This window comes from Euprymna scolopes, chromosome 35 (assembly GCF_053919585.1).
Source record: "Euprymna scolopes isolate OS-2025 chromosome 35, ASM5391958v1, whole genome shotgun sequence".
NCBI lineage: Eukaryota > Metazoa > Mollusca > Cephalopoda > Sepiida > Sepiolidae > Euprymna > Euprymna scolopes.
The window spans coordinates 45,062,526-45,087,108 of NC_136516.1; the positions used below are offsets into that span (position 1 = coordinate 45,062,526).

At 33.6% G+C, this 24,583-nt stretch overlaps 1 protein-coding gene across 3 annotated transcripts in view; it reads right to left on the reverse strand.

Annotated features, from left to right (window-relative positions):
* LOC145259847 (gamma-glutamylaminecyclotransferase-like) overlaps positions 1-24,583 on the reverse strand; it is a 77,002-nt gene that overhangs the window by 17,792 nt on the left and 34,627 nt on the right. Inside the window, exon 2 of one of the 3 annotated variants that reach the window (XM_080117689.1) lies at positions 16,710-17,248. The exons of the other annotated variants lie outside the window; for them this stretch is intronic. Within the exon in view, the coding sequence (XP_079973815.1) occupies positions 16,973-17,248 (276 nt within the window). The 3' untranslated portion in view covers positions 16,710-16,972. Of the gene's footprint in view, positions 1-16,709; positions 17,249-24,583 lie in introns of those variants that run through there. 3 annotated transcript variants of the gene reach the window in all.

Below are 24,583 nucleotides of genomic sequence, written 5' to 3' on the forward strand. Positions count from 1 at the left end.
GAGACAAATGCAATTTCAGGACCAAATCAAAAATCTCACAACAATAAATGTAGGTTTGTTTTTTTTTTAATAAATTTTAGAAAATTATAATAACACAAAATACAGTTATTTTTAACACAAGTTAAAGATTTTAAAAAGTTTTTTTGTAACAAAGCCAAAATTCTGAAATTTTTTAATATGTTTTTTTTGTTGTTGTTGAGAAAGCTTTTGTTAAACATTTAATTGAAATAAATAGAAGAAACTTATAAACACAAAATAGAGTTGTCTGCCCCTGATAAAAACTTGTCTGTCCCTGCTATGCACTCTTCAAATGTTCAAACTGAAAACCAGAAAAGTCGTACCTTTGCACTATTGCACAAGTGGCCATGTTTCTAGCAAGGGCAAATAATCCTGCTTCAATATCTACTGCCAAATCCTTATTTAATCTTTCTTGACAAGGGCAGATAATTTCAAGTTAAAAAAAGTTAAAATTTTATTGTGTCTAGCTTATTCCATGCTTCAATTTTCTGCGGGGATTTTTACATCAATTTGTATAACTGAACGTTAATTATAATGATATGTCTTTTGAAATAATGAGTGTCTGTCAGAGTAAATAATATTAAGAAAAAATTATCCTTTTTATATTCCATAAAAATATTTGGTTATAGTCAGGTAACATACTTTTTAACTTTTGGCATAACACTACATGAAGCAGTGATAAGGCATATTAGTTCCGACACTTTTTTTTTTTTCAATATTTCTATTGTGAAACTATTTATTGAAATAAAATAGAAGAAAATAGCATTCTTGAAAAATATACAATAATAATTAACAAAATTATACAGATAAAAATGACACAATTATTTATTATTTGCACTTTTAATAACAAAATTTTACAAATAAAAGTTTTTATTTTATTTGAAATTTTATAAGAAATATGTTCATGAACTTATAAAAATGTTTTTCTTTTTGAATTTTAAAAATAAGTTTTTTTTATTTGAATGTATATAATAAATATATATGTTTACAAAAGAATAAACTTAAAATTGTTGAAATCAAAATAACAGAATTTCAAACATCATAAAAAAACCGTATCCAATACATAATATTCCCGAAATAGTTTTAAAAGATTTTAAAAAAGTTTTTTCGATAATTCTTTAAAAAAAAAAAAATGAAAAAAAAAAGATAAAACTAATTTCAATAATTCTTAATTAAAATAAGACTGAAAAAAAAAAAAAAACGTTCAATGATTATTAAATAAAAAAAGTTTTTTCAATAATTCTTAAAAAAAAAAAAAAAGATAAAACTAATTTCAATAATTCTTAATTAAAATAAGACTGAAAAAAAAAACGTTCAATGATTATTAAATAAAAAAAGAAAGACCAGAAAAACATAATAAAAGAGTATAGGCGTGAGAGAAAACGTGAAGGAACCAATTTGCCTTGTCACTGCTTCAGGTAGTGCTACGCCAGAAGTTAGGAAGTACATTAACTTAGTACAACCAAATAATTGTTAGTATCAGTGAAATCACCAGCACCAACACCACCCTGTGTTACAATGGTGTCAACAATGTAAAATAATTTTTTTTAAACTCCTGAAAAAAAAAAATAAATAAAAATAATTAAAAAAAATAAATAAATAAAAATAATAAAAAAAAAAATAACAAAAAATAAATCCTCTAATTTCAATTTAAAATAAAAATACTGGATAAAAGAAGTCTGTTAAGCTGTAAACTACTTAACCACTTCGAACAGTAATTAATTAACACTAGTGTGGGAACTCAATAGTGTTTCTAGATCAATCTGTATAATTTAATGTTAACTATAATATTCCATTCGAAATAATATCTGTCAATACTATTAAGTAAAAATTACCCAGAATGGTGATTATATATGTATATATATATATATATATATATATATAAAAGGAACTATTTGTGTATGTGTAAGAGAGAGAGTTCATTCCCTTTGGACTCGATTTTTATGAAATTTCACACAAAAGTACTTTATGTGCCTGGCAGTGTTCTTAGATTCTGTCTTTGATAAGTATCGATAATCGAAAAAATCCAATGAAAAAAAGTAACAGTCAATTATGATCTTACACAAGTGCATTTGAGAAGTTTTATTACCACACAAGCCGAAAGGCTCAACATATAAAATCAACAGTAGGTTCTTTGATACAATAGAGGCACCTTCAAAATGAAGCTTTTTTTTTTGTGTGTGTGTGCATATATATATATATACACACACACATTGTTGCTCGGGTGTTTGTAGGTGTGTGTGTGAAAAAAAAACAGGTGCCCGTGAAAAAAAGGAAGCGTTGACGACACGCGGAAAATAGTAAAGTGTGGAAAAAAAAAACAGGTGCGCATTTTTGATTGACATGACGGCGATAGGTATTCAGCAGTTAGTATTTTGTGCGGGACAGTTTTCAATGAGGTCAATAAATCGGTTTGTTTGTTTTTAAAAACCTGCTCCCCTGTCTGATATGACGAAGTCGACATTGACCAAACGTTCACTGGCTCTAGGCCTGTGATTAGAGTTGAGTTTCGCTTTTTGTTTATACCGAAAACCGACTGTAATGCGTGCCGATGCGGGGAAATGTGGAATAATTAACGTTTGAAAGTCAATAAAATTAAATAGACAGGCGAGCTCCGTGGCTAAGTGTAAGATATTACAATTTATAGATGATATAAAAAGTTTTAAGAAGTTGTGAACCGAGCAAGCGCTTCTCTGAAAAAAAGCCTTTTGTGGACATCGAGGAAAACCGTACATACATACATACATTTTCGCTTTTATATATATAGATGACCTGAGAGGAGAAAAATCAATTTTATTTTATTATTTGTATAGATAGATAGTGTTACCAGTTGAGGATAAAGTGCCAAAACAGGTTCGCTTGGCATACATACATTTGTCTGTAACAAACCTTGGAGGTGTAGCAGTATGTAGCAGAAGACTGCAATGAATCAAAATATGCCAGTCTTCTCAACAGATCTGTGTTCCAACTGATTACCATAAAGACGAGTGGAGCAATAGGTACCATCAGGCACGATTTCTTTAACAGCCCGGGTCTGTTAATGGCACAACATACCACATTGGGGACCATTGTGAATTGATTTGGATTTACAAGTGTCTACCATTCATCACAATTTGTAAAAATGCCTGAGCCTGGTCTTGGTCTGCCAAGATGGCAGGATAATTGATAAAACTTCCTTATACTTGTGTGATACTATAGTTCACATGCGGCTGTTAAGTGCTAGGAAGTTGGAAAACAAAGTAGGAAATAGATTTATCAATCAACAATGGGCAGAAATTTATTCTTAACGTAGACAAAGAGACGTAAGGGTAGGTTTAAATTCAGGTGTGAAGAACTGAACAATAGATATAGATATATTTAGTTTTATGTTGTTCTTGTTTTGGGGTTGACTGTCATATCTTTGCTGCTTTATAATTATGTAATATGAATGTGATAAATATGTATAATTAGTGTAAATATGACTATTGTTTTTGTAATTTATGTAATAACTGACAAGTTGGGCATGAGAAGTGCGTAATACTACGGTCGACCTGCAGCCATTAAAGAAGGAAGTAGGAAAACAAATAAAGTAGAAAATAGATTTATCAATCGACAAGGGGCAGAAATTTGTTCTTAACATAGACAAAGAGAGGTAAGGATTGGTTTAAATTTAAGTGTGATGTAAGGAGTGCCATGGGAGGTGACAGCCAGTTTTTAACAATAAAAATGATTTACGGATGACAAAGGCCAGCTTACAATAGACTGACAACAGTGTGAGTCAGATTTTTTTATGACAATGAGAGTTGAGAGTGAATGAAACACCTGAATAGTCTGGAGTTTGGAGACAGATTGTGGCTTGAAGCAGATGGGGAGATGATCTGACAGCAGAAACGAACCTAACCTCAACAAGATGCAGATGTGGGCGTTAGTGTGTACAAGTTTGATGAGGGTACAAACATCAATAGCCCAACAGATATATGTGTGAAACATCAGAGACTATGTTTTCTTCCCTTGGTGTTTTCCTGTGTTGCGTTTTATTTTTATACAGCCGCCAGTATGAAAAAATGATGACACGACCATAAGAAGAATGGAAGATGGAGAACAAAGCCATGTTTAGAGTCGGCAAGCTTGTCAAGCTGGGACCATGTGGTGTTATACTTGCATATTGACAACAACACTTGACCTTTGGGACAAGATCAAAGTGTAGTATCTGTTCCAGCAGATACTGCAAGCAAAGACCCTGTGTGGGAGCGACCCCACAGATAAGACCTTGGTCAATGTAGGGGCAACCCTTCATACCAATTGTCACTATCCAGCTCCCCTACTCCCCGGGGAGTTGGTCCCCATTTCCCCTTCACTCCTCACTTTAAAAATCGGCCTTGTGCCTAATTTGCTCAGTGGGGGAGCAAATAAATACCTCAAAGTGTAGTATCTGTTCTTCAGATGCTGCACTTCAATTTCTTGTTCTCTGTCAGTGGAGGAGAAATCCTTCACGACTGAGACAATTTTTATTTTTGTTCCTTTTCTCCACATTAAAAAAACGACCCTGGTGTCTAACTGTCCCGTGGGGAGACATTGTAAATAGGAACTATTACTTGTTGTTATTTCTGGTGCTACCAAATCGGGCTGTCTGAAGATATTGGCTTCCTGAGATGAAATGCACCTAACATTGACACTTATCGTTTTTCTACTTCCTTTTACAAAACAATTATGTTCTGCAAAACAAAAAACAAAGACAACAACCCCCCTTTCCTTCTTCCCATTTCTCTTTCTACCTCACCCACTTCTTGACTGGTTTCCTAACATAAAATGTACTAAACATTAATACTGTAACCCTTTTCCCTTTCCTATTGCAAGACTCCATGTTCTTCAGGGCAGGGAACAAAAATGATAAAATCAACTATAAAACAACCAAACCAAACACTGCAAACTAGCGATTGAAGATACAAAAAGCTTGAAGAACAAAAACCTTCTACAAAATAACTGGATGCAACATGAATACTATTTCTAAAATAACTGGATTTGTCATTAAATAACCCGTAAAGGGTTGATATGCCGTAAAACAAAACAAAATTTGTTGTTATTTATTGAATTGTACTGACGTGAAGATACGTTTGTACAAACAAATGAGTTGATAGCTCCGACTAGTAAAACTGAGAGTTACAAACAATGAATCAAACAATATGGTTTATTGTGATAAAAGGTTTCAACAGTCCACACAATAAACACTGTCGTAGTGAAGCGTAGAGACGTCCGTACGTCTCATCTTTCTATAAGTAAGTACAAACCTGTAGTTTGTATTTATAATGGAGTGACAGGTTCTTCCATCACAACGTGAATTAATTTTTAGTTATTTAAATAAAAAAAATTTATTCTTAAACATATATTTATTTCATCTATAGTAATATATCAAGCCAATTTCTTTAATCCATCAGATTATCTTTAATTCTTTCCCCCCCCACCCACACACAGGAATCACCACTTATCAAGGCCTGGAGGCCACTCGAGGATAAGCGTTAATGGGTATGGTTGTTTGATTGGTTGTTTTTGTTTTACGACACATCAACGCTTTTCAGGTTATTTAATGCTGAATCCAAAGATTTTGAAGAAAAACTTTTTCATTAGAATATATTTGTTGTTTTCAAGTCGGTTTCTATTTAACCCATAGTTGGGACCCTAACAGGTACTACCACTCCGGGTCTGAGTGGACCTGGGAGCAATGGTAATTAAAGGGTAGCTCCACACTCCCCAAAGCCCGCAAGCTGGGGCCTCACCACTGGATATAGTTTAAGGTCATATCCAGGACCGTTAATAGATATACATTAGTCAATGTGATTGTAGCATAGAAAACATAAGTAGTGGGAATTTTGTAAATTGGATTACTTAGGGGAACGGTTCATAGAGAACTTGTTTACATTGGACTTGAAGACAATCAGATGGTAGTCAGCTGGAAAGCAGGCAATTGTGTAGGAAATTATTGATAGTGGTTTCAGCTAGACGAGTGTTTTTCTGGATGACAGCTCATCATGTAAACATCTGAAATCCTGTTGCGTAGATGACAAGTAGCAGTGATCTTTTTTTTTTTTTAATAATAGAAGTTGCAAATGCTTCAATAACAACAGAACACAAGAATTCAGATTTAAAAAATTCTTTCCTTTATTTTTCTTTTGCAGTATACATACATTATACCCTGTGGGTTTTCCATCACCCCCTCTCTTATGGAAAGGAGTAACTATCCTAAACACAACCATAGTATAGAATCAAGAGAAATATTTTATCAGCATATTCACTGTTTCACTGGTAATTTTCTGTCTGTGACACAACTTCCTGAATACATAACCTTGATTCTAATTTTCAACTTCTAACAGAATTTTCTATTTTACTGCTTACTCTAGCCTTATGTGGAAAATTCCGTTTTTTAAACTTATTTTCACGTCGCCATGTCCAATATTGCTAAGATTCCTAGTATGTTTATCTATATATCTATAAAAGTGAAAATGTGTGTGTGTCTGTGTACATTCCCCTACCAAATTAACTCTGTTAATTTTCGGTCTAGAGACTTAAGATTTGATATAAGGAGTATCGAGATTCAGGAAAATCTTTTTAATCGGTTTTCATGCAGAAATTTGGCTGTCAAGGGATCAAAGTTCAACGGTTTGACCTTTGAAAACTCAATCAAACTCCTCCGCCAATTTTGGGTCTAAACACTCGATATTTTAAATGTACGTTACTTGGACATCGATCAAACTTCTTATTTTGATTTGAACCCCAAAAAATAAATGTTAAGGGGGTCAAAATTGGGGTGAAAGTTTTAAAAAATGCGACCTCTGCGGTTTCTACCAAATTACTCGGCCAATTTCTGGTCTGAACATTTGAAATTTTAAATAAAGGTTATTCACAGATAGGGCAAGCTTTTTAATCAGTTTGGGTCGAAAATTTCAGCTGCCAAGGGGTCAAAGTTCAAAAGATTTGACCTTTGCAGTGTCTAGTAAACTACTCAGCCAATCTTGGGTCTAAACATTTGAAATTTGTACATAACGGTTATTCAGACATGCAGTAGGCATTTTAATCAGTTTTGGGGGCGAAAGTTTGGCTGCCAAAAGGTCAAAGTTGAAAGAATTGACCTTTGCAAATTCTGCAAAATTCCTCTGCCAATTTTGGGTTTAAAGACTTGAAATTTTAGATGTAGGTAACTTGGACATGGGTAAAACTTTGTATTTTGATTTGAGACCAAAATAATAAATGTTAAGGGGTCAAAATTGGGGTCAAAATTAAAAAAAATGACCTCTGCAGTCTCTACGAAATTACTCGGACAAATTTTGGTCTAAACATTTGAAATCTTACATAAAGTGTATTCACACGTAGGGCAAGTTATGAACAGTACATAGGGCCCAAGCAAAGCCGGGCTGAACTGCTACTATATATATATATATATATATATATATATATATATATATATATATATATATATATATATACACACACTGATATGAGAGGACGATGGTCAAGTGACCAGGGTGTGCCAAGTTCGAATCTAGTTGGTTACATAGAAACACTTTCACTTACGATGTTTGAAAAATTTCTATGAGTACTTGATTTCTGACTAGAAAAATCAGCGAAACCAATATTAACAGAATCAACGAACTGATGATAAAAAGATTAAAAAAATAAATTATATTCATACTTTACGGTGCTTTTTGATATAACAATCACAATAACACAAATTAACGAATGTAAATAAGGCATCACAGTTATAAGCGTTATTAATAACAACAGCACACAATCATTTTCTGATTTAACAAATTCTTTTCTTTATTTTTCTTTCTCTCATTTGGAGAGAGAGAAAGAGAGAGAGCAACTGTTCTAAATATAAACTCTTTATTTTGTGGTTTAGAAACAAGAGAAAGATTTTATCAGAGTTTTACTATCTAGCTACTACAAATTAAGGCATGACAACTATTGATGAGGCGATTCCAATATTTTTCCTGATTTGATTTACTAAATTAAATTTCTAAATGTAGAGTTGTTTTATGTTGGAGTGGGGCTCGGATTACCAAAAAAAATGTGCATATATTTTGGCAAATGTAAAAATATACCTACGGGTGTGACCTATACAGTTAGATATATATCATTTCATCAGCAACACGAGCCGTATAAAATTAAGTTTTAAACAAAAACAAAGAAACAAAAATGATAAAAAGTATCATTTTGGCCATCGGAAAACAGGCATAACATTTTCAAATTCCGATACCCCCAAAAGTTCTGATTTTTTTTTATTCCTGATTCCGATTAATCGTCCCAACACTAATGACAACTACACAATTCTAATTTAAATTTTTACACATTTATTATTGTGTTAAAAAATTTAATTTCTTCTTTCAGGCTAAAAAAAAAAAAAAAAAAAAAAAAAAAAAAGAATTGAGAGTTTAATTTTTGGAAATATCTTTTAGGATTTTGCCAAAAATAATCTCTAAATTTTGCCAAAAATAATCTCTAAATTTCATATAATTCTTATGGGCAAATATTGTGATTAAATCTGTTTTATTGTTTACATTGCCTGAATATAGAATCAGCAGCACCCAGTGGTCATACTTGGTTGTTCGGTGTCACAGGTTGCTCAAAGTCACAGGAGTCAGTAGTTGTGTCCTTATTGGTTATACATGAATAACAAAACTAGATTTTGTCGGGTTATCTGATAACTTCCTGACTAGAATTAGGGCTATGTGTTCACAATGTTGTCACAACCTTTAAAATCTAATGAAATTCTCTGCTTTTTTGCTCAATCTAACTTTATGTGGAAAATTCCATTTTTTTTTTTAAATAATTTTCACACATACACTCATGATATTGTTAAATTTCTGTATATACTTACTGGCAAAATGATAACCGATCAAAATCACCGGGATTTTTTTTTTCTTTGGGTGGGGATGCAGATATTATGCTTTTTGTTTTTTTTTTAAATTATATTTTAACCACAAACAAGGCACATTGCCACTTTGATGTAGGGGGCTACTATCAGGGACATAAGCTACAGGGGTACGATGTGGGGAGTTGGGCAGCAAGATGTCGGTTCACCTTACACTTGAACTTCTGCGTGTCAGTACAGTTGGGGAAGCAGGAACCCGGAAGGGAATTCCAAAGTCTAGCAGTTCTGGGGAAGAAACTACTAGAGTAGAAGGCTCTTTTACATCTAGGGATCTCAACTGTGAAGGGGTGGGATTTTGCTGCTTGTCGGGTTTGTCGGGGGTATTTACGTTGAGGGGGTACAAGTGCTTGCAGTTCGTCGGAGCATTCACCTGGTGGTGTTTCTTGAGATTAAAAAAAATAAATAAATAACCGTTAAGAAATGTAAATGGATTACTAATTATATTTTGCTTGCATAACTACCATCGGCATATATTCTGGCCAATTCTCTTTCCTCTCTATCATGTCTATCAATTACCTTTTTATTCTCTCCACCTGTAATGGAACAGCAGCATATAACATATGCAAATGACCAAGACAGCTGTGTGATGTATCGTCATAGCAAAGACAATAAAAAGGACCGAGAAGGAAGAGCATTGGGTGTTCGGCAAAGTGGGCGTTTGGAGAAGTAGTGTTCAAGGCATGACAAGAGAAGCACATTTTCAAGACACATGGGTGACATCACAGCCAAGACGAAAAGTCACACGCAGTCGGAAAAGTAGAAATGAACTGTTTAAATATTTAGAAAAAAAAATGCATTGTTAGAAATACCAGATATAAAAGCTTCTGTTAAAAAAAAAAGTAGGCGGAGTTTTTTTTTCTTTCTTTTGTTCCTTGCGACACGTTAACAACATTACACTCCTCATAATTCGTCACTTGTATAAAATGTGTAAAAAGTATCGTCTCCGTTTTACTCTACAGATATTTGTCAATAATAAAAATCAAAAAACAAAAAATTAGTCCACTGAGGTTTTGTATTTGACGTGGTCTTTTTATATTTTGACTAACAAGCCGCCCAGCATTGCTCGGTCATAAAATATGCTTAAATATGATATTTTGATTAATGAAGATTTCGTATTTTGGACCCAATATATAGTAATGATTTAAAAAGTTTAAAAAATAAATAAATAAATAATGACTCGTGCGCCATCACAGAGAATCAAAACCAAAACATTTAGCTTACGATTTATTTTTTCCTTTGACGTTAATGCCTGGCCTACGAAGACATGTTTGCTGCAAGGCTAAAAATTAAAACATGACCAATAGCTATTAGGTTATGCATACATAATCGTAATGCTGTCATTCGACCTTCACCTAGCAAATTTCAATATTTTGATTTTCACACTTTTGTACCGATTTTCCCCTGCTAAAACCCAAATATAAATTTTCAGATAGGTTTGAACACCCTATATATTAAGTTTCATGTTTGTAGACCAAAAAACTGACAGAGGAGTTTAGTAGGCAAAATTTTTAAACAAATATATGTACGCATAAATAAATATATATATGGAAAGAGGTTTGTGTTTACTATAAACTTTTTATGCAAATATTATGCAAGTATAAATCATGTAGAATAGCTGAATGAATATAATTACACGTAATTGTTAACTAAAGATGATCATCCCATAAGAAAACCGAAAAAACTAATAGGGAATTAATTTTAAAAAATGTTTAAAAGAATATGCAAATTAGCTAGATCTTTTGCAGATGAATTCAATTCCATGACTCATACAGAAGTTTTATTTTCTTTTTTAAATAAATAGAAAAAAGGGTTTTTAATATGAATATCAATACACACAAAAGAAACACGAATTTATAGGAGTATAGATTTGTCAACTTTTCCAATTTTTTTTTTTGCTAAACTAGTTTCAATTTTTTTTTTTTTGCTAAACTAGTTTCAATTTTTTTTTGCTAAACTAGTTCCAGTTTTTTTTCTTTCTACTTGAATAAGTGTCATCATAATCATTTCAGATTCAACAATTTCTTTATCTTTTTTTTTTCTTCTTCTTTGACAGCATACATGCAGTGGGTTTTTCTTCAACCCATCTGTATGGAGAGAGGGAGAAAATAGGAACGACTGTTTTCCAAGAGAAAGATTTCAATTTTCATACAGCTGTTGTATGGAAAAGGGCTGTCCCCTTCCCATGTAAATAAGAAGAACATTAGATAAGTAAAAATGAGATTAGGATAAGCCTAGAATCGAACCCTGTAGGCAAAGTTAAGAAATGGAATGTTAGAAATTAAGTCTATTGTTAATTCTTTAAGAAATCTCAATATTAAATATGTCAGTAAAAGAATGAACAATGAAAATTAAATTATATTGTTTAAAAATAGGTTAGATTAGAATTGAGGATTCTTTTGTTTGTCAAAAGTGTGTTGGACAAACATATGTAAAGCCACATGAAATTGGTCATGTTTGAAAAACACACTTCTGACATCATAGACAAAGGACATTTCTCCATATTATGGGTTCGGATGTTTGTCAGTCAGCAAGAGAGCCAGTTAGTTGGTCAGTTGATCCCTTAGAAGCGAAGGGAGAACATTTAGACTATGTAGATCCAAATTTGAATTCCTGACGTCATCGACCGGTTGATCAGATGAATAAAGAAGTTATCATTATGTTGTAACTGTTGTCTTGTATCACCCTTCATCACGAACGAAAGGTAATTGTGTTTATCATCTTATAATGAACTTTGTAAATCCTTCCAAGTTATGTGTCCCATCTCCTTCATCACAAGTAATGTCTATAAATACCTCCTCTCCTCTCTGTTAAGAACTGTGCATCATATCACCCTCTCCTCTAATATGTGTTAAAAGAATTGTAATAGAAATGTCTTCTCTCCCTCAACATCACTATCATTATGTCTGTATTACATGACGCCCGTTATATATGTGCCCCAATATGGAACTCTTGCTGTTCAACACAGTCACACTATCAAAAATAATAACCAATTACACTCACTTATTTTTTCTTTCTTTTTTTACAGCAAACATATGCATAATCACATTGGCACACCGGTTCCTGTCAGATTACTGAAGTTAAGCAAGGTAGAGCCAAGTCAGTACTAAAATGGGTGACTATTTGGGAATTCTACGTGCTGTATGTGCTCTCAGCTTATTTCAGCATTGTTTTCAGTCACCTTGGACTTCTCCTTGCCACTGGAGTTGAGCAGTGTCGACTCAGAAGATGTGTGATTAGGGATTATGCAACTCTTGCTTCACAATTTCGTGCACAGCAACCCATTCATTCATGGTCTTTTGTGATTGAACAAAGACTTCCACACCACACATTTTTCTTCAAACCATCTTCCATTTGGAGATGGTGCATCTGTTATAAATATGCCCACTTTTTTGTGGTTTAGAAACAAGAGAAAGATTTTATCAGGTTATCTGGTGACTTCTTGTCTAGATCTAGAGCTACATGTTTGAGACGTTGTGTCACAGACAGGAAGTAGCCAGACAACTTCATGAAATCTTTCTCTTGTTCAATGAGATTTTTAGGGATTAGAATTAGTTAAATGTTCAGGGTGTTATATCACAATCTTTAAAATCTAATAAAATTTTCCACAATTTTCATACATCCGCACCCAGTATTGTTACAATTCTTTATATGCTATCAAAAATAATAACTAATTCGAATCACCGGGTTTGGTTATTTATATTAAAGTAGTTTCTTTTTGATTTCCATTTTCTGTTTAGCAAAAGTCTTGCCAGTGTAATAAGTGGGAATATATAAAGAGAAAAATCAGTTACCAAATATACTTATTTTGGTCCCCCGACAAAAGGAGGGTGGACCTGTAAATTCACTCTTGTCCGTTTGTCTGTCCGTACTTTTCTCAATAATTACATCTTGGAATTTTTGGAAATTTTGCACAAACATTAAACATGATATGAGTAAAAAAAGTAACAGAACAGATTTTCTGGGAAAACTCTAGTTGCCCCCCCCCCGCCCCAGGGATGCCTTTCGGGTTAAAATGGCTAAAATTGATACTTTTGTGCTTATTAAAAAGAATTGGTGCCTTGGATTTTTATAAAACTTTCTCAAAAGTTGTAACTAACTGATTTCTATATAATTTTGTTTGTCTATATTTTGCAATAACTCTTGGTTGTGCCCCAGGGGCTCTTTTAGGGCTAATAAAAACGCTTCATTTTTGGGACTATTTTACCATATTTGTCCAAAATTTTCTGTGTATATCTATTTAGCAGTTTTGCATGGTGCTGAACAAAAATTTAAATATGTTAAGGCCTTGGGGAATTTTGGGGCTAAATGGAGAGGGGGGAATGGTGGATTTAGTCATTTCTTGTTTTGCATGATTCAGAACTCAAATTTACATATTTTAAGGCCTAAAACTGCACCGTTTGTGTTTGTTCATTTTCACCAGGATTTGACGTCCACTGGGGACTTTTGTGGCTAAATGGAGGGGGGGGGGCGAATGCTGAACTTAGTCATTTTTTTTATGTCTCATTCACTGTGCACTTATGGTGGACCATGCATGCTTCACTTGTTCAGACTACTTTCAAAATAATTTCTTTTGTTATTTCTGCTTGAATAAGTGACATAATTATTGATGAATATGATATGTTTGAGTTTCAATATTTTGAAGTTGAGTTTTAATCCATATGATTTGAGTTTTTTGGACTACTATCCTCATCTTGATTGTTAATTTTTTCACAATCTTTCGGACAATGTTACCTACGACCTTCAAAGAAAATTCGTGAAAACAGAGTTTTGGGATTGCTAAAAAAATAAAATAAAATAAAATAAAAAATAAAATCTTGGAAAATGTTAGGCCAATTTTAGCAAAATTCAATTTTCGTATATTGTCTTTGAAAACTGTTTTCATTAATAATTAATTTTCTCCCTTATAGTTTTTAGTAATTTTTTGGATATGTTCGTTACTGCTGCATCAATGGTATCTATATTAAGTAGATACCATTGGTTGTACTTGAAAAATTCAATATTTTCAATTTCGAATTCTGTTATTATCATGAAGAAGTACAAAAATATGTTCAGTAGAGTTTTCTCCCTTTGCACAGGTGAAGAGACACATTTTAAGGCATTTGTTTTTAATTTTTTTTTTTTTTTTACAAAAGACATGATCACGCTGATACACTAGTTCTTGTCAGATCCTCAAAGTTAAGTGACTGGCTAGTACTAGATGGGTGACCATTTAAGGACACTAGGTGTTGTATGCTTCTAATTAATACAGAGGGATTCATTTTTCGCAATATTTGAAAATGCGGTGCTTCTACAGAATTGGGACAAGATTTTGTAGTCAATAAATGGAGTTTTCAGATAAAAAAAAAAAACAATAGTTTCAACAGATTTTTTTTGTCAATTCTAATAAGTTTCATGTTAGCTTCCAAAGTAGGCAGTCGAAATTACCTGAATATTACTGAATTATAAAACAAAACAAGTTTAATCGTGTTAGCAAGTGAAAAATTGCCGCCATCTTGTTTAAATTGAAACGGAAAATTACCTCCCATTTGAACCCTCCTGTGTCTTACGATTGTTTTCATCAAATTCTACTTTTTAATTTCTTTAATAAATAATTTTTTACCTTATCGATTTTCGTAATTTTTGGATATAACCATCTTAAAAATACAAGGAATATGTAGATACTGTTATTTTCATGTGAAATTCAGTTTTACGATTTCCGAAATTTCGTGCCATTTCATTTGTAGCGAATACAGTGATTTTTATTTTGTATGTGTCATTTTATGATGGTTAAGGTCATATTTCCTCTTTCTTTATATTTTTGAATTAATTTAATAATCCTTTTAAGTATCAAGTGTTCCCTACCCATGAGTTTAGTTGATTTTTTTATGGAAATCTCTCCAAACAAAGCATGAAACCACTTGATGTAAAGAGCTAAAAAAAAATACTACTTTTCAAGGTCAAAAACTGGCAAATAATAAGTTTTATCTCGACATATTCTGACACAAAACATGGCTCATGGAATTACTTGATGTAAAGAGCTAAAAGAAAAAAAAAAAAGAAAAAAAAAAGAAAAAGATACTACTTTTTGAGGTGAAAACTAGCGAATAATAAGTGTTATCTCAATATATTCTGACACAAAACATGGCTCAATTACTGGATCTTTTTTGAAGCAGCAATGTAGACAACATAAACATGCTGATATACTGGTTCTCATTCGATTATCAAAGTTAAGCAATGCTGAACTTAGTCGGTAATAGATAGGTGACCATTTAAAGTACTATATGTTGTTAATATAAAGAAATTGATTCATTTATTGCAATACTAGCAGGCTGCCCGGTCGTAAAATATGCATAAATATTATATTTTAATTCATACAGAAACTAAGACACATGCATGCGAGTGTTATGTTTTTTCTAAACAGTTCATTTCTTGTAAGTAAAAAAAAAAAAAATTGCTCAAGCTGAGATCAAAACTAAAACCTAAAGACAGTGAGTCAAGTATGATAACCATTAAACCAGCTTGACACACTCTTTAAAGGAGTTTTCCAACCTACTTCTTAACATAAAGAAGCTGTCATTTTTCACGGCCGTGCATGCGCATTCATGAAACAGTTAGCAAACAGAAAAATCCAATCACCCCCCCCCACATACCAATTTTTCAATTTTTACCCCTTAGTTGCCCTTTTTACTGGATGAAAATGGATTAAAAAGTTTTCCACGAGCCTGAATACCCAATATACCAAATTTCAAGTCTGTAGATCAAAAATTTGTTGAGTATATAGGTTGAGAAGTGTCCTCACACATTCTCACTTTTATAGATGTAGAGATTGTTTGAAAACACTTCTCCATAACAAATACTAGGAGTTTTTTTTGTTATATAGTCATATAAAAATTTATTATAAAGGGATCCCTCATTTTCGGGTCATCCTACCTTTACAGGGCACTTAACTTATTTTTTTTTTATCTCACCAACCCTAAGCCTGAGTAGCAATGAGAAATGTTTTTCAAATCTTATTTTTAATGTTTTTCTTTGTTTCTTCACACTCGCCAATAAAAATGTTTTCTTTATTTCTATTTCGAAACACAAAGAAAAGATCTTTGCTAAAATTAGTGTTGGGTAAAAACATGTAAAGTAAAGAAAAAAAAAGGGTCCAACTCAATGATCCAGTATGTTATATGAACAATAAAATAGTTTCTTACAGTGTCTGCGTAGACCTCAATGTTGTTTAACTTCAGTGATCCAACAGGAACCAGTGTGTCAATGTGATTATCCATCCATAGCCTTGAGCTCCTGAATGATGCATAGGCCATCCACAACTTTGTAGATCTTTTGTAGCAAGGGGTTCTTTTATCAGGGTGAGGATGCTGGCCCCACACCCAGAGGATACATACAGCACCTCGCCTTCCCAAATGGTCACCCATCTGGTACTGGCCTCGCTCAACATTGCTTAACTTTGGTGATCTGGCAAAAACCAGTGTGTCAACATGATTATGCCACACCAATGTGCTTATGCCATGTACATTTATGTGTCTGTGTATATATTAATGTGACTTTTTTCCAATGAACGAGTGAATGGAAGTGTATGCACAAACTTGTGTGCGAGCGAGTTTGGTTACCAGGGTGCATATGCTGATGCTGTGTTGAGTAGTTTACGAAAGTCTTGCGTCATGTGTATTCTACTTATTCAGATTCTTTCATGCGAAAGGTTCAGGCTGGATTATGATGTTCGAATAGGTGTTGTCAGTAGAAGAAAAATATGAAAGAGAAAAAAAAAATATGCATTTGAGTTTTTATAGTATGTGTAGAATTTCAAAGTGAATATTTATTGAGCTGGGATTGGTTGAAAGAAATTGTTGATTTGAGGTTTTGTCCAATTAAGAGTTGATACATGAAAAGAACATTCACTGTTGCTTCTGATAGAGTTAATCATTACTAGATACATTACCAACAACCTTTTGCTTTAAAAACTTCTAGTGTCGAGTGTATATAATTATTGAATGTTATGCTTAGTCTATAGTTATCTAAATATTACATAAATATTATTATTAGTTGTGAGTTGAGCCACGGATATTATTCCAACTGAACCTCAAATTTGATACTCATATTCTGTTTATGCCTGGGAACATAGTTCAATCCTTCTGAGCCGTTATCATCATAATTTTCCAGAAACACAAACTGGAGAAGTTCTGGATTACTGTTTCGTAAGATGTAGCACCAGCACAACTCGTGTTTTTCTCCAAGGGAAACAGAGATTTCTTGGCGTTGATATAATGTTGGATGTTGTTCAAAATCGTCCAGTGTCTTCAGCATTTTGTCATCGACATGATAGACCTCACCGTGAACATTCTAGAATGAGAAAAAGTATGTAGATTACTTGAATTATTCACGCTAATATCTCATTTGTGATATTCACGGTTCGGCTGATGTAACCACTATCCTTCTTCAGGTGTATCTTGTCAAACTTGAGAATCTTTGTGTGAAACTCTGGTACCTGTACAGAATTTTGGGTGCTTATTCAGAATGGCACTTATGGTGGCAAAGTAAAAAAAAAACACAGAAAAGTCTGCATAATGTACGTACCAATCATGGAACAAAGATAAACTATTCCAAAAATCATAATTTGATCAAGTACTTTTATTTTTTTATTCAAGAAAATCAAAGTTTAAGACTAAGCGAGTCTTAGTGTTTTCGTCGGCCATCATGAAACTCGAGGAAATAAAAAAAGGGAGACAACTCAAATCAGAGTTGAAAGATCAAAAATAAGTCTTAAAGCCTTATGTTTAATGTAATGTTAATCTAAATAAGCACAGAATTTTGAACTGAATCTTTCATTTAATCTTATGGAGTAGATTGTTCTCATTCTGTCAGCAAAGAACAGATAGAGGACATAAATAACCATGTCTATTTGACATCAGGAGAGATCAGCGATCATGGGTATTCGTCGTTTGTGCTTGACAATGAACACAGAAGATGTCAGAGGAAGGTCAGCGTTGACCGAAATTTTGGGTTTATGCTGTTTTTATTAGTTGCAAATAAAGTTTCATAGCATCAAATTTAGTTTGAAAAATTATTTGTCTATATTTTAGTATTGAGATGATTAACTGGAATTGAGAATCGGAAGAATCAGAACTTTTAGAGATATCAGAAGCAGAAAAAAATGTGCTGGTTTTCCGATGCCAAAAACGATTCTATTAACTGTCTTTTTTATTTGATTTTGTTTAAAGCAAAATCCTCTGCTGCTGGCATTAATAATAAAATAAGAAATAATTATTGATTTTAAATTACCAATAAAGCTAAAAGCTAAAGATCACCCCACCCCCACAAGTCTGTTTTAACGTTTGAGAAAATATCTGCACATTTAACAGTAATCAGGAAAAATAACAACTCTAAAGAATTGGAATCAGAATCGGTAACTGTATTAGTATTGGCAATTTAGTAAGGAATCGTAAAAATTATTCAAATCCTATCACTAATATATATATTATTTCATTGCAAACTTTGCTTTTATATACGCCGTATCGCCTGAAGAGGTTTCTAGTTACTAGTAACTAGCTGACAGAAACATGCTCATGACTGTGTAGCAACATTTTACCCCTTATGTAAAAAACAAATAAAGTTTATATATATATATATATATATATATATATATATATATATATATATATATGTATATTTTGGCAGCAAGTCATTATTCAAGCATGTCTGAACACGATAGAGTTATTCTTTTTCCGATTTCTCTAGATATCTTTTCCATTCGCCGAGCGGTCTTTTTTATATTAGCTGGCATGCTGTATAAAATGGTGCCCAGAAGTTGTTGTTCAGCCATGTTTTTCTCTAGCACTTTCTATCGGTGCATCTGATTATCATCAGGAGTGATTGTTGTTGTTGTCATTTTCTTTTCCTTTGAGGCTTGGTGTATTTATAGTTTATTTTTGTTTTTTGTTTTGTTATAAAAAGTGGGTCCAGAATAAAAAGAACAAACTAATAATATACTATACTAAATTGAAAACCTCCAATTTAATAATTAAAAACAATAACAATACTAACACCACACTAAATCAAACTAACGTGGTGTATGAATTTATTTGCCCCTTCGAAGAATATCTCTGAACCCAATCTAAAAACTCATACAACGCATACATAGGCCACACAATAATAACACTCTCCCAACGATTAACCTATCATTTAGCTGACAATAGAGCCATAAAACAACACCTAACATCCCACGATAAAGACCTACAGTCGTCCAACATTAGAAATATCTTAACTAACAATACTAAAATTCGATATCTTAACAATTGCACATGACAACTAAAATTACTAGAAGCCATACTTATCAAAAAACTACAACCCCTTTTTAACCGGATCTCATTTAACATTGGGACAACTATACTAACAATATTTAATAACTAACAAGAAACTGAATAAAATCTATAAATATAAAAGTGAAAATGTATGTATGTGCGTTCACTTTTTTCTGTATGTCTACAAAAGGCTTTTTTCAGAGAAGTGGTCGCTCGCTTCACAACTTTTTAAAACTTTTTATATCACATATAAATCGTAATATCTCACAGTTAACAACGAAGCTCGCCTGTCTATTTAATTTGCTTGATTTCGGGAAGATAAATATTCAACATTTGTTGCTCGCCGCATGTGGGTTAGTCTTTTTCCTATAACATCTTGGGGGAAAAAAAAAAGCGTTCAGCAGTAAATGAAATCCCGCAGTCAAACTCGACCTCATTAACTCATTAAAACGGGCACCTGCTAAATCCAAGTAATTAAATAAATTCAAGTGTGTTTCCATTAGCATCTTGCGGTGGGGCAATGGTTAACGTTGCATGTTTTTGGGTTTTTTTTCACACTTTAATTTACAACTTTGCCTCACCGGTTCGGGTTCGATCCTCATACTTACTTTTTTTTTTAACCCCCCCCCCCCCACACACCTCCAAACACCCGGACAACGCCGGGTATGCCTCGCTAGTAAACTAGAAAATATAAAAATCAAAATTAAAAAAAAATAATTCGTCCCAAACCATCCTGCACCCACCTTTATATAAAAAAAAAAAACTATAAAGACACTAAGCCTCAAAGGAAAAGAAAAAGAAAACTACAACAAATATATATTTCTGTCAGATCGGCGCAGTAGTTTCCAACTATCGCTTCTCCTAATTTGTCCCTCAGTCCTTATTTACAATAAGAAGAAGGGAGAAGAAAAAGCTGTATTCTAGATCGGCAGTATTTTCGCGTGAACGGTAGCCTAAGATGTCGGAAATTTTCTGTTTCTATGTCTATCCTTGTGGCCCCTTAAGTAATCCAATTTACCAAATTTCCATTACTAACAATTACTACGATATTATCCCTAAAACTACTGTACACCCATTAACCCTTATCCTCGAGTGGCCCCCGGGTCTTCATAAGTGGTGACTCCTATGTATGGTCCTGGATATGACCTTAAACTATATCCATTGGTGAGGCCCCAGCTTGTGGGCTTCGGGTGGAACCATCCTTTAATTGCCATTGCTCCCAGATCCACTCTGACCCGGAGTGGTAGTACCTGTTAGGGTCCCAACTATAGGTTAAATAGAAACCGACTTGAAAACAACAAATATATTCTATTAAAAAAATTTTCTTCAAAATCTTTGGATTCAGCATTAAATAACCTGAAATGGGTTGATATGCTGTAAAACAAAAACAACCTATTTACAACCTATGTAAAAAAAAAAAAGAAAAGAAAAAAAGGAGGAATATAATATAGACTACTTCTAGTTTAATTTATAAATCTTACTGTAAAATATTATATCAAAAAGTTTTGAAGTGTAAAATTCAATGAATTTCGAAAAGCAAACCACCAAGAACTAAAATACAAAGTCGCAGATCACCATTGTGCATTGTCATCGATATGTTATTGAACAAAAATCAAAAAAAAGACATCGAATTAGAATGCAGATGCATACAATTGCTTTGCTGACCTCAGTTTTGTAGATAGCACAAAGTGACACCAATTTATCAAATAAACTTTTTGATAAATAATTATCACCAAAATAAAATAGGCCAACGTTCACTAACGTGATTCAGCAAAAAACTACCAAACAATATCTGATATTATTGTAAACTACCGGGACCTGTGAAAATTCCACAGTTGTATCTGTGTAGGATTTAGGATATATTTCCATTTTATGAACATCCAGCTTGAACACAGACTTCACAATATTATTGTGTCACCTTTGGACAGAACAGATACTACACTTGCAAAAATATATAAAACTAGCAGGACTCATGCACCAGCGTTACCCAGCAGAAAGATGGCACAAAGCCAGATTAGGTTCAATGAAAGAACTCCAGCCCTCAAAAATAAATGAAACTATAATTGTAACAGAGCACAGACGGTAATATACAAATACTGAGCTGTGTGCAAAATGACATCACAATAAGGAAAAAGAAAAAGACTATAAAAAGGAGAGAGAGCACCTTAGAGAAGATGATCACGTTAGAGAAGACAATCGCGTTAGAGACATGGGTGATGTCACAGCCGTAAGGAGAAGTCACATGTGGTGGGAGAATAAAGAAATAAATGTTGTTACAAAAAAAAAAAAAAAAGAGTCAAGTTATTACTTGTGCTATCTTCCTTGTTATAATGTGTTGAGTTTACGTGTGTAATGTTACATAATTATGTAGTGTGTTATCGCAAACTGAGCTAATATTGTTTTGTTTTGTTTTCTGAAGTGATAACTGAGGTTGCCACCAATAGAAAGCAATGTTTAAAAGCACATTAATTGATGTATAAGAGAGTATACTCCCCCTAGTAAAGGAAATTAATGAATAAGGAATGTTTATGAAGACATATTTACATCAGGCCTTAAACCATTGATTCTGGTGTCTTTGCAATGAAGGAGAAATCCTTATAGGCTGAGATAAATTCACTTTGTTTTGATTACGTTATTGGTCATGACATGGAATGGAAACTCACATGGTCTGGTTAGTAGCCCATGTAAGGAAGAAAAAAAAAATCACTAAAAAATAAATGTGAAAAAGACAGGTGAGATAATGCTGTAGAAAAACTGTTTTTAATCCTCCCTAAAAAACATGTAGAAGAAAACATTGTATACGACCCACAACCCCAATACAGAAAAGAATTTAAAGAAAATGTAAGCATACGCAGATGATAATCAATCGTAAACCCATAATGAAGGAGAAATCCTTCTAGATTGAGTTATTTTCGTTATGTTTTTATATATTGACCATTAAATGATGTCTGCAAATAAAAGGTAATAAAAAACAGTATGATAAGCATGTTAATTGTTGCAATATTTTGGAAGTATAATGGGGTATATATTTAAATGCTGCCCACATCAGCAATATGTGGCACAAGGCTGGAAAGTGGGAACCCCGCAGGCTCCCCTAAAGAAGGGGCACTCCTGCAATTTTAAAAATTGCCTGAGTAACCCCGTCGGCATTCCCCGGTTGGGGCGCCTCAGGCAGCAAGCAATAAACTTGCCCCACCGGAAAGCCCGGTGGCAAGGCCTGGGAGGGTGGACCTCCTAGGTATTACCCAGGCAGCGTACCTCAGTCCAATAGGTGCTGGGCCGGTTCCCGGCCCCTCACCTGTTGGGCTGAGTGTCAAGTGACGAATCCTTGACGTGTACTACCCTGTCTCCCTGCAGCCGATGCCGCTAGGAGACACATCCCATCATACAAGAAGTAGAATAGGATATGATCCCACACAGTCGGGCGATTCTATTTATAAACGATGCTGCTAGGAACTGACGAATCAAATTAATTCATGTTCTGCTACCAACCAATCAGAAACCAGAATTGCTCCATAAATATTAAACCTTTTCTGTACCAATTTCACATGTTTTTTTCCGTCTCGACACGGTAAGAATATTTTGCTCTGTGGAATTGTTTACTGAAAACAAGTCACCTCTCAGGACTTGTGTGTAACAACGAACCATCGGAAACTGTTCTGTCTACTGCAAACCAATCACCTCTCAAGACTTGTTTAGAACAACGAACCATCTGAAACTGTTCTGAAACTAAACATGGCTTACATTTCTAGAAAACATCCTAAAAACATTGTTTCTGGTGGGTTGCAATGACTGAGAAATCCTTTTAGAAGGAGATCATTTATTTCCTATGAGGTAAGTAATCAAGCCCCACTTATTAAATGAAATGTAAACAACAAACTTGAAAAATGTAAGACAAATAATCCTTAGAATGAGTGACCCTAATATTTAGAAGAGTAAAAAAAATAAAGAGAATGGTACTAATAAGTATTCTATTAATACTACTAACACTAGTACTACAAAGCCAAGTACGTCCAAGGATGGAATACTGTTGCCATATCTGGGCAGGAGCTGCTAAAAACAGCCTATCCTGCCTTGACAGAGTACAAAATAGACTTCGTGGCTTAGTGGGGGATGCCCTTTTCTCTACCCTGCAACCTCTCTCCCACAAAAGAAACGTTGCGAGCCTGTCCTTGTTTTATCGTTATTTTCATGGCAGATGCTCGTCTGAACTCCAATCTCTGGTCCCCCCTCGCCAATCTTTCACGGAAAACACCCGTCTAGCTGAATCCACTATGAAAAATTTCCCCCACTCTATATCTGTGCCTAAATCAAAATGCGGATTCCATGAACAAAGCTTCTTTCTTAGAACTGCACGCCTGTGGAACTCTGTTCCGTCTGCCTGCTTCCCTCCGGACTACAACTTGGATGTCTTCAAGTCCAATGTTAACAAATTCCTAATGAACCGCCCCCTTAAGTAAACACTTCAGCAAATCTCACTAACGTAATGTACTTGCAATAACCCTTATCCCTGAGTGGCTTCCGGGCCTTGATAAGTGGTGATCACTGTGTAAAAAAAAAAAAAAAAAATACAACCTATCAAGAATGAAAAAGTTGGGAAAGTGAAACTATCTCCGGAAGTTATAATCGGAAAGATCAAATAACTGAAAAATGTAAAAAAAAAAAAAAAAAAAAAAAAAAATTTTTTATTTCAAACAGAATTTACTTTTGACGCAACAGTTTGAAGGCTTCAAATCCACTTTCTGTTCTGCACGTTAAGTTGAAAAATAAAAAAAGTAAATTTTGGAATATGAAGCCTTTAAATTGCCAAACTAAATGTATCTCCCCATGCTAAGAATCTTAAAGTAATTACATATTAACGTGAAGCATAGTAGGTTGAAAAGGCAAAATTATTTTGTGCTTGCAAGGAAAAAGTGTCGAAGCAAAAGATAAAAGATGAGTTAACCAAGAAAATAGTAAAAATGTTTTGTTCATTGTTATTGAATCTGTAGCAAATCATTGCTTTAGGCAGTCGGTGTAGCAGGTGTATACGATAGGCAATAATCGCCACAAAATGAGATTTGCAACGTTTTACAAATGTAAGCAGACAGAAAGAAAAAAAAACAGGATTCATGTGCCTCTGGCCATCCATAGGCAAAGTGAATGACTGTTTAGTGATGTACACATCTAAACAAACGATATGTATAGAATTAAAGAATATGAAACAATAAACCATCAGCTGTTTACATATCGTAGATGGCGAAAATGTTGGATTTATTAATCAGCAGGAAAGAAGTAGCTGAATTTGCTTTGTGCAATCACTGATGCCATCTTGTTTAGTGTTTAACCGTTCGAAAAATACCATAAACTGATATTCCTTTCTTCCGAGAAATGCAAG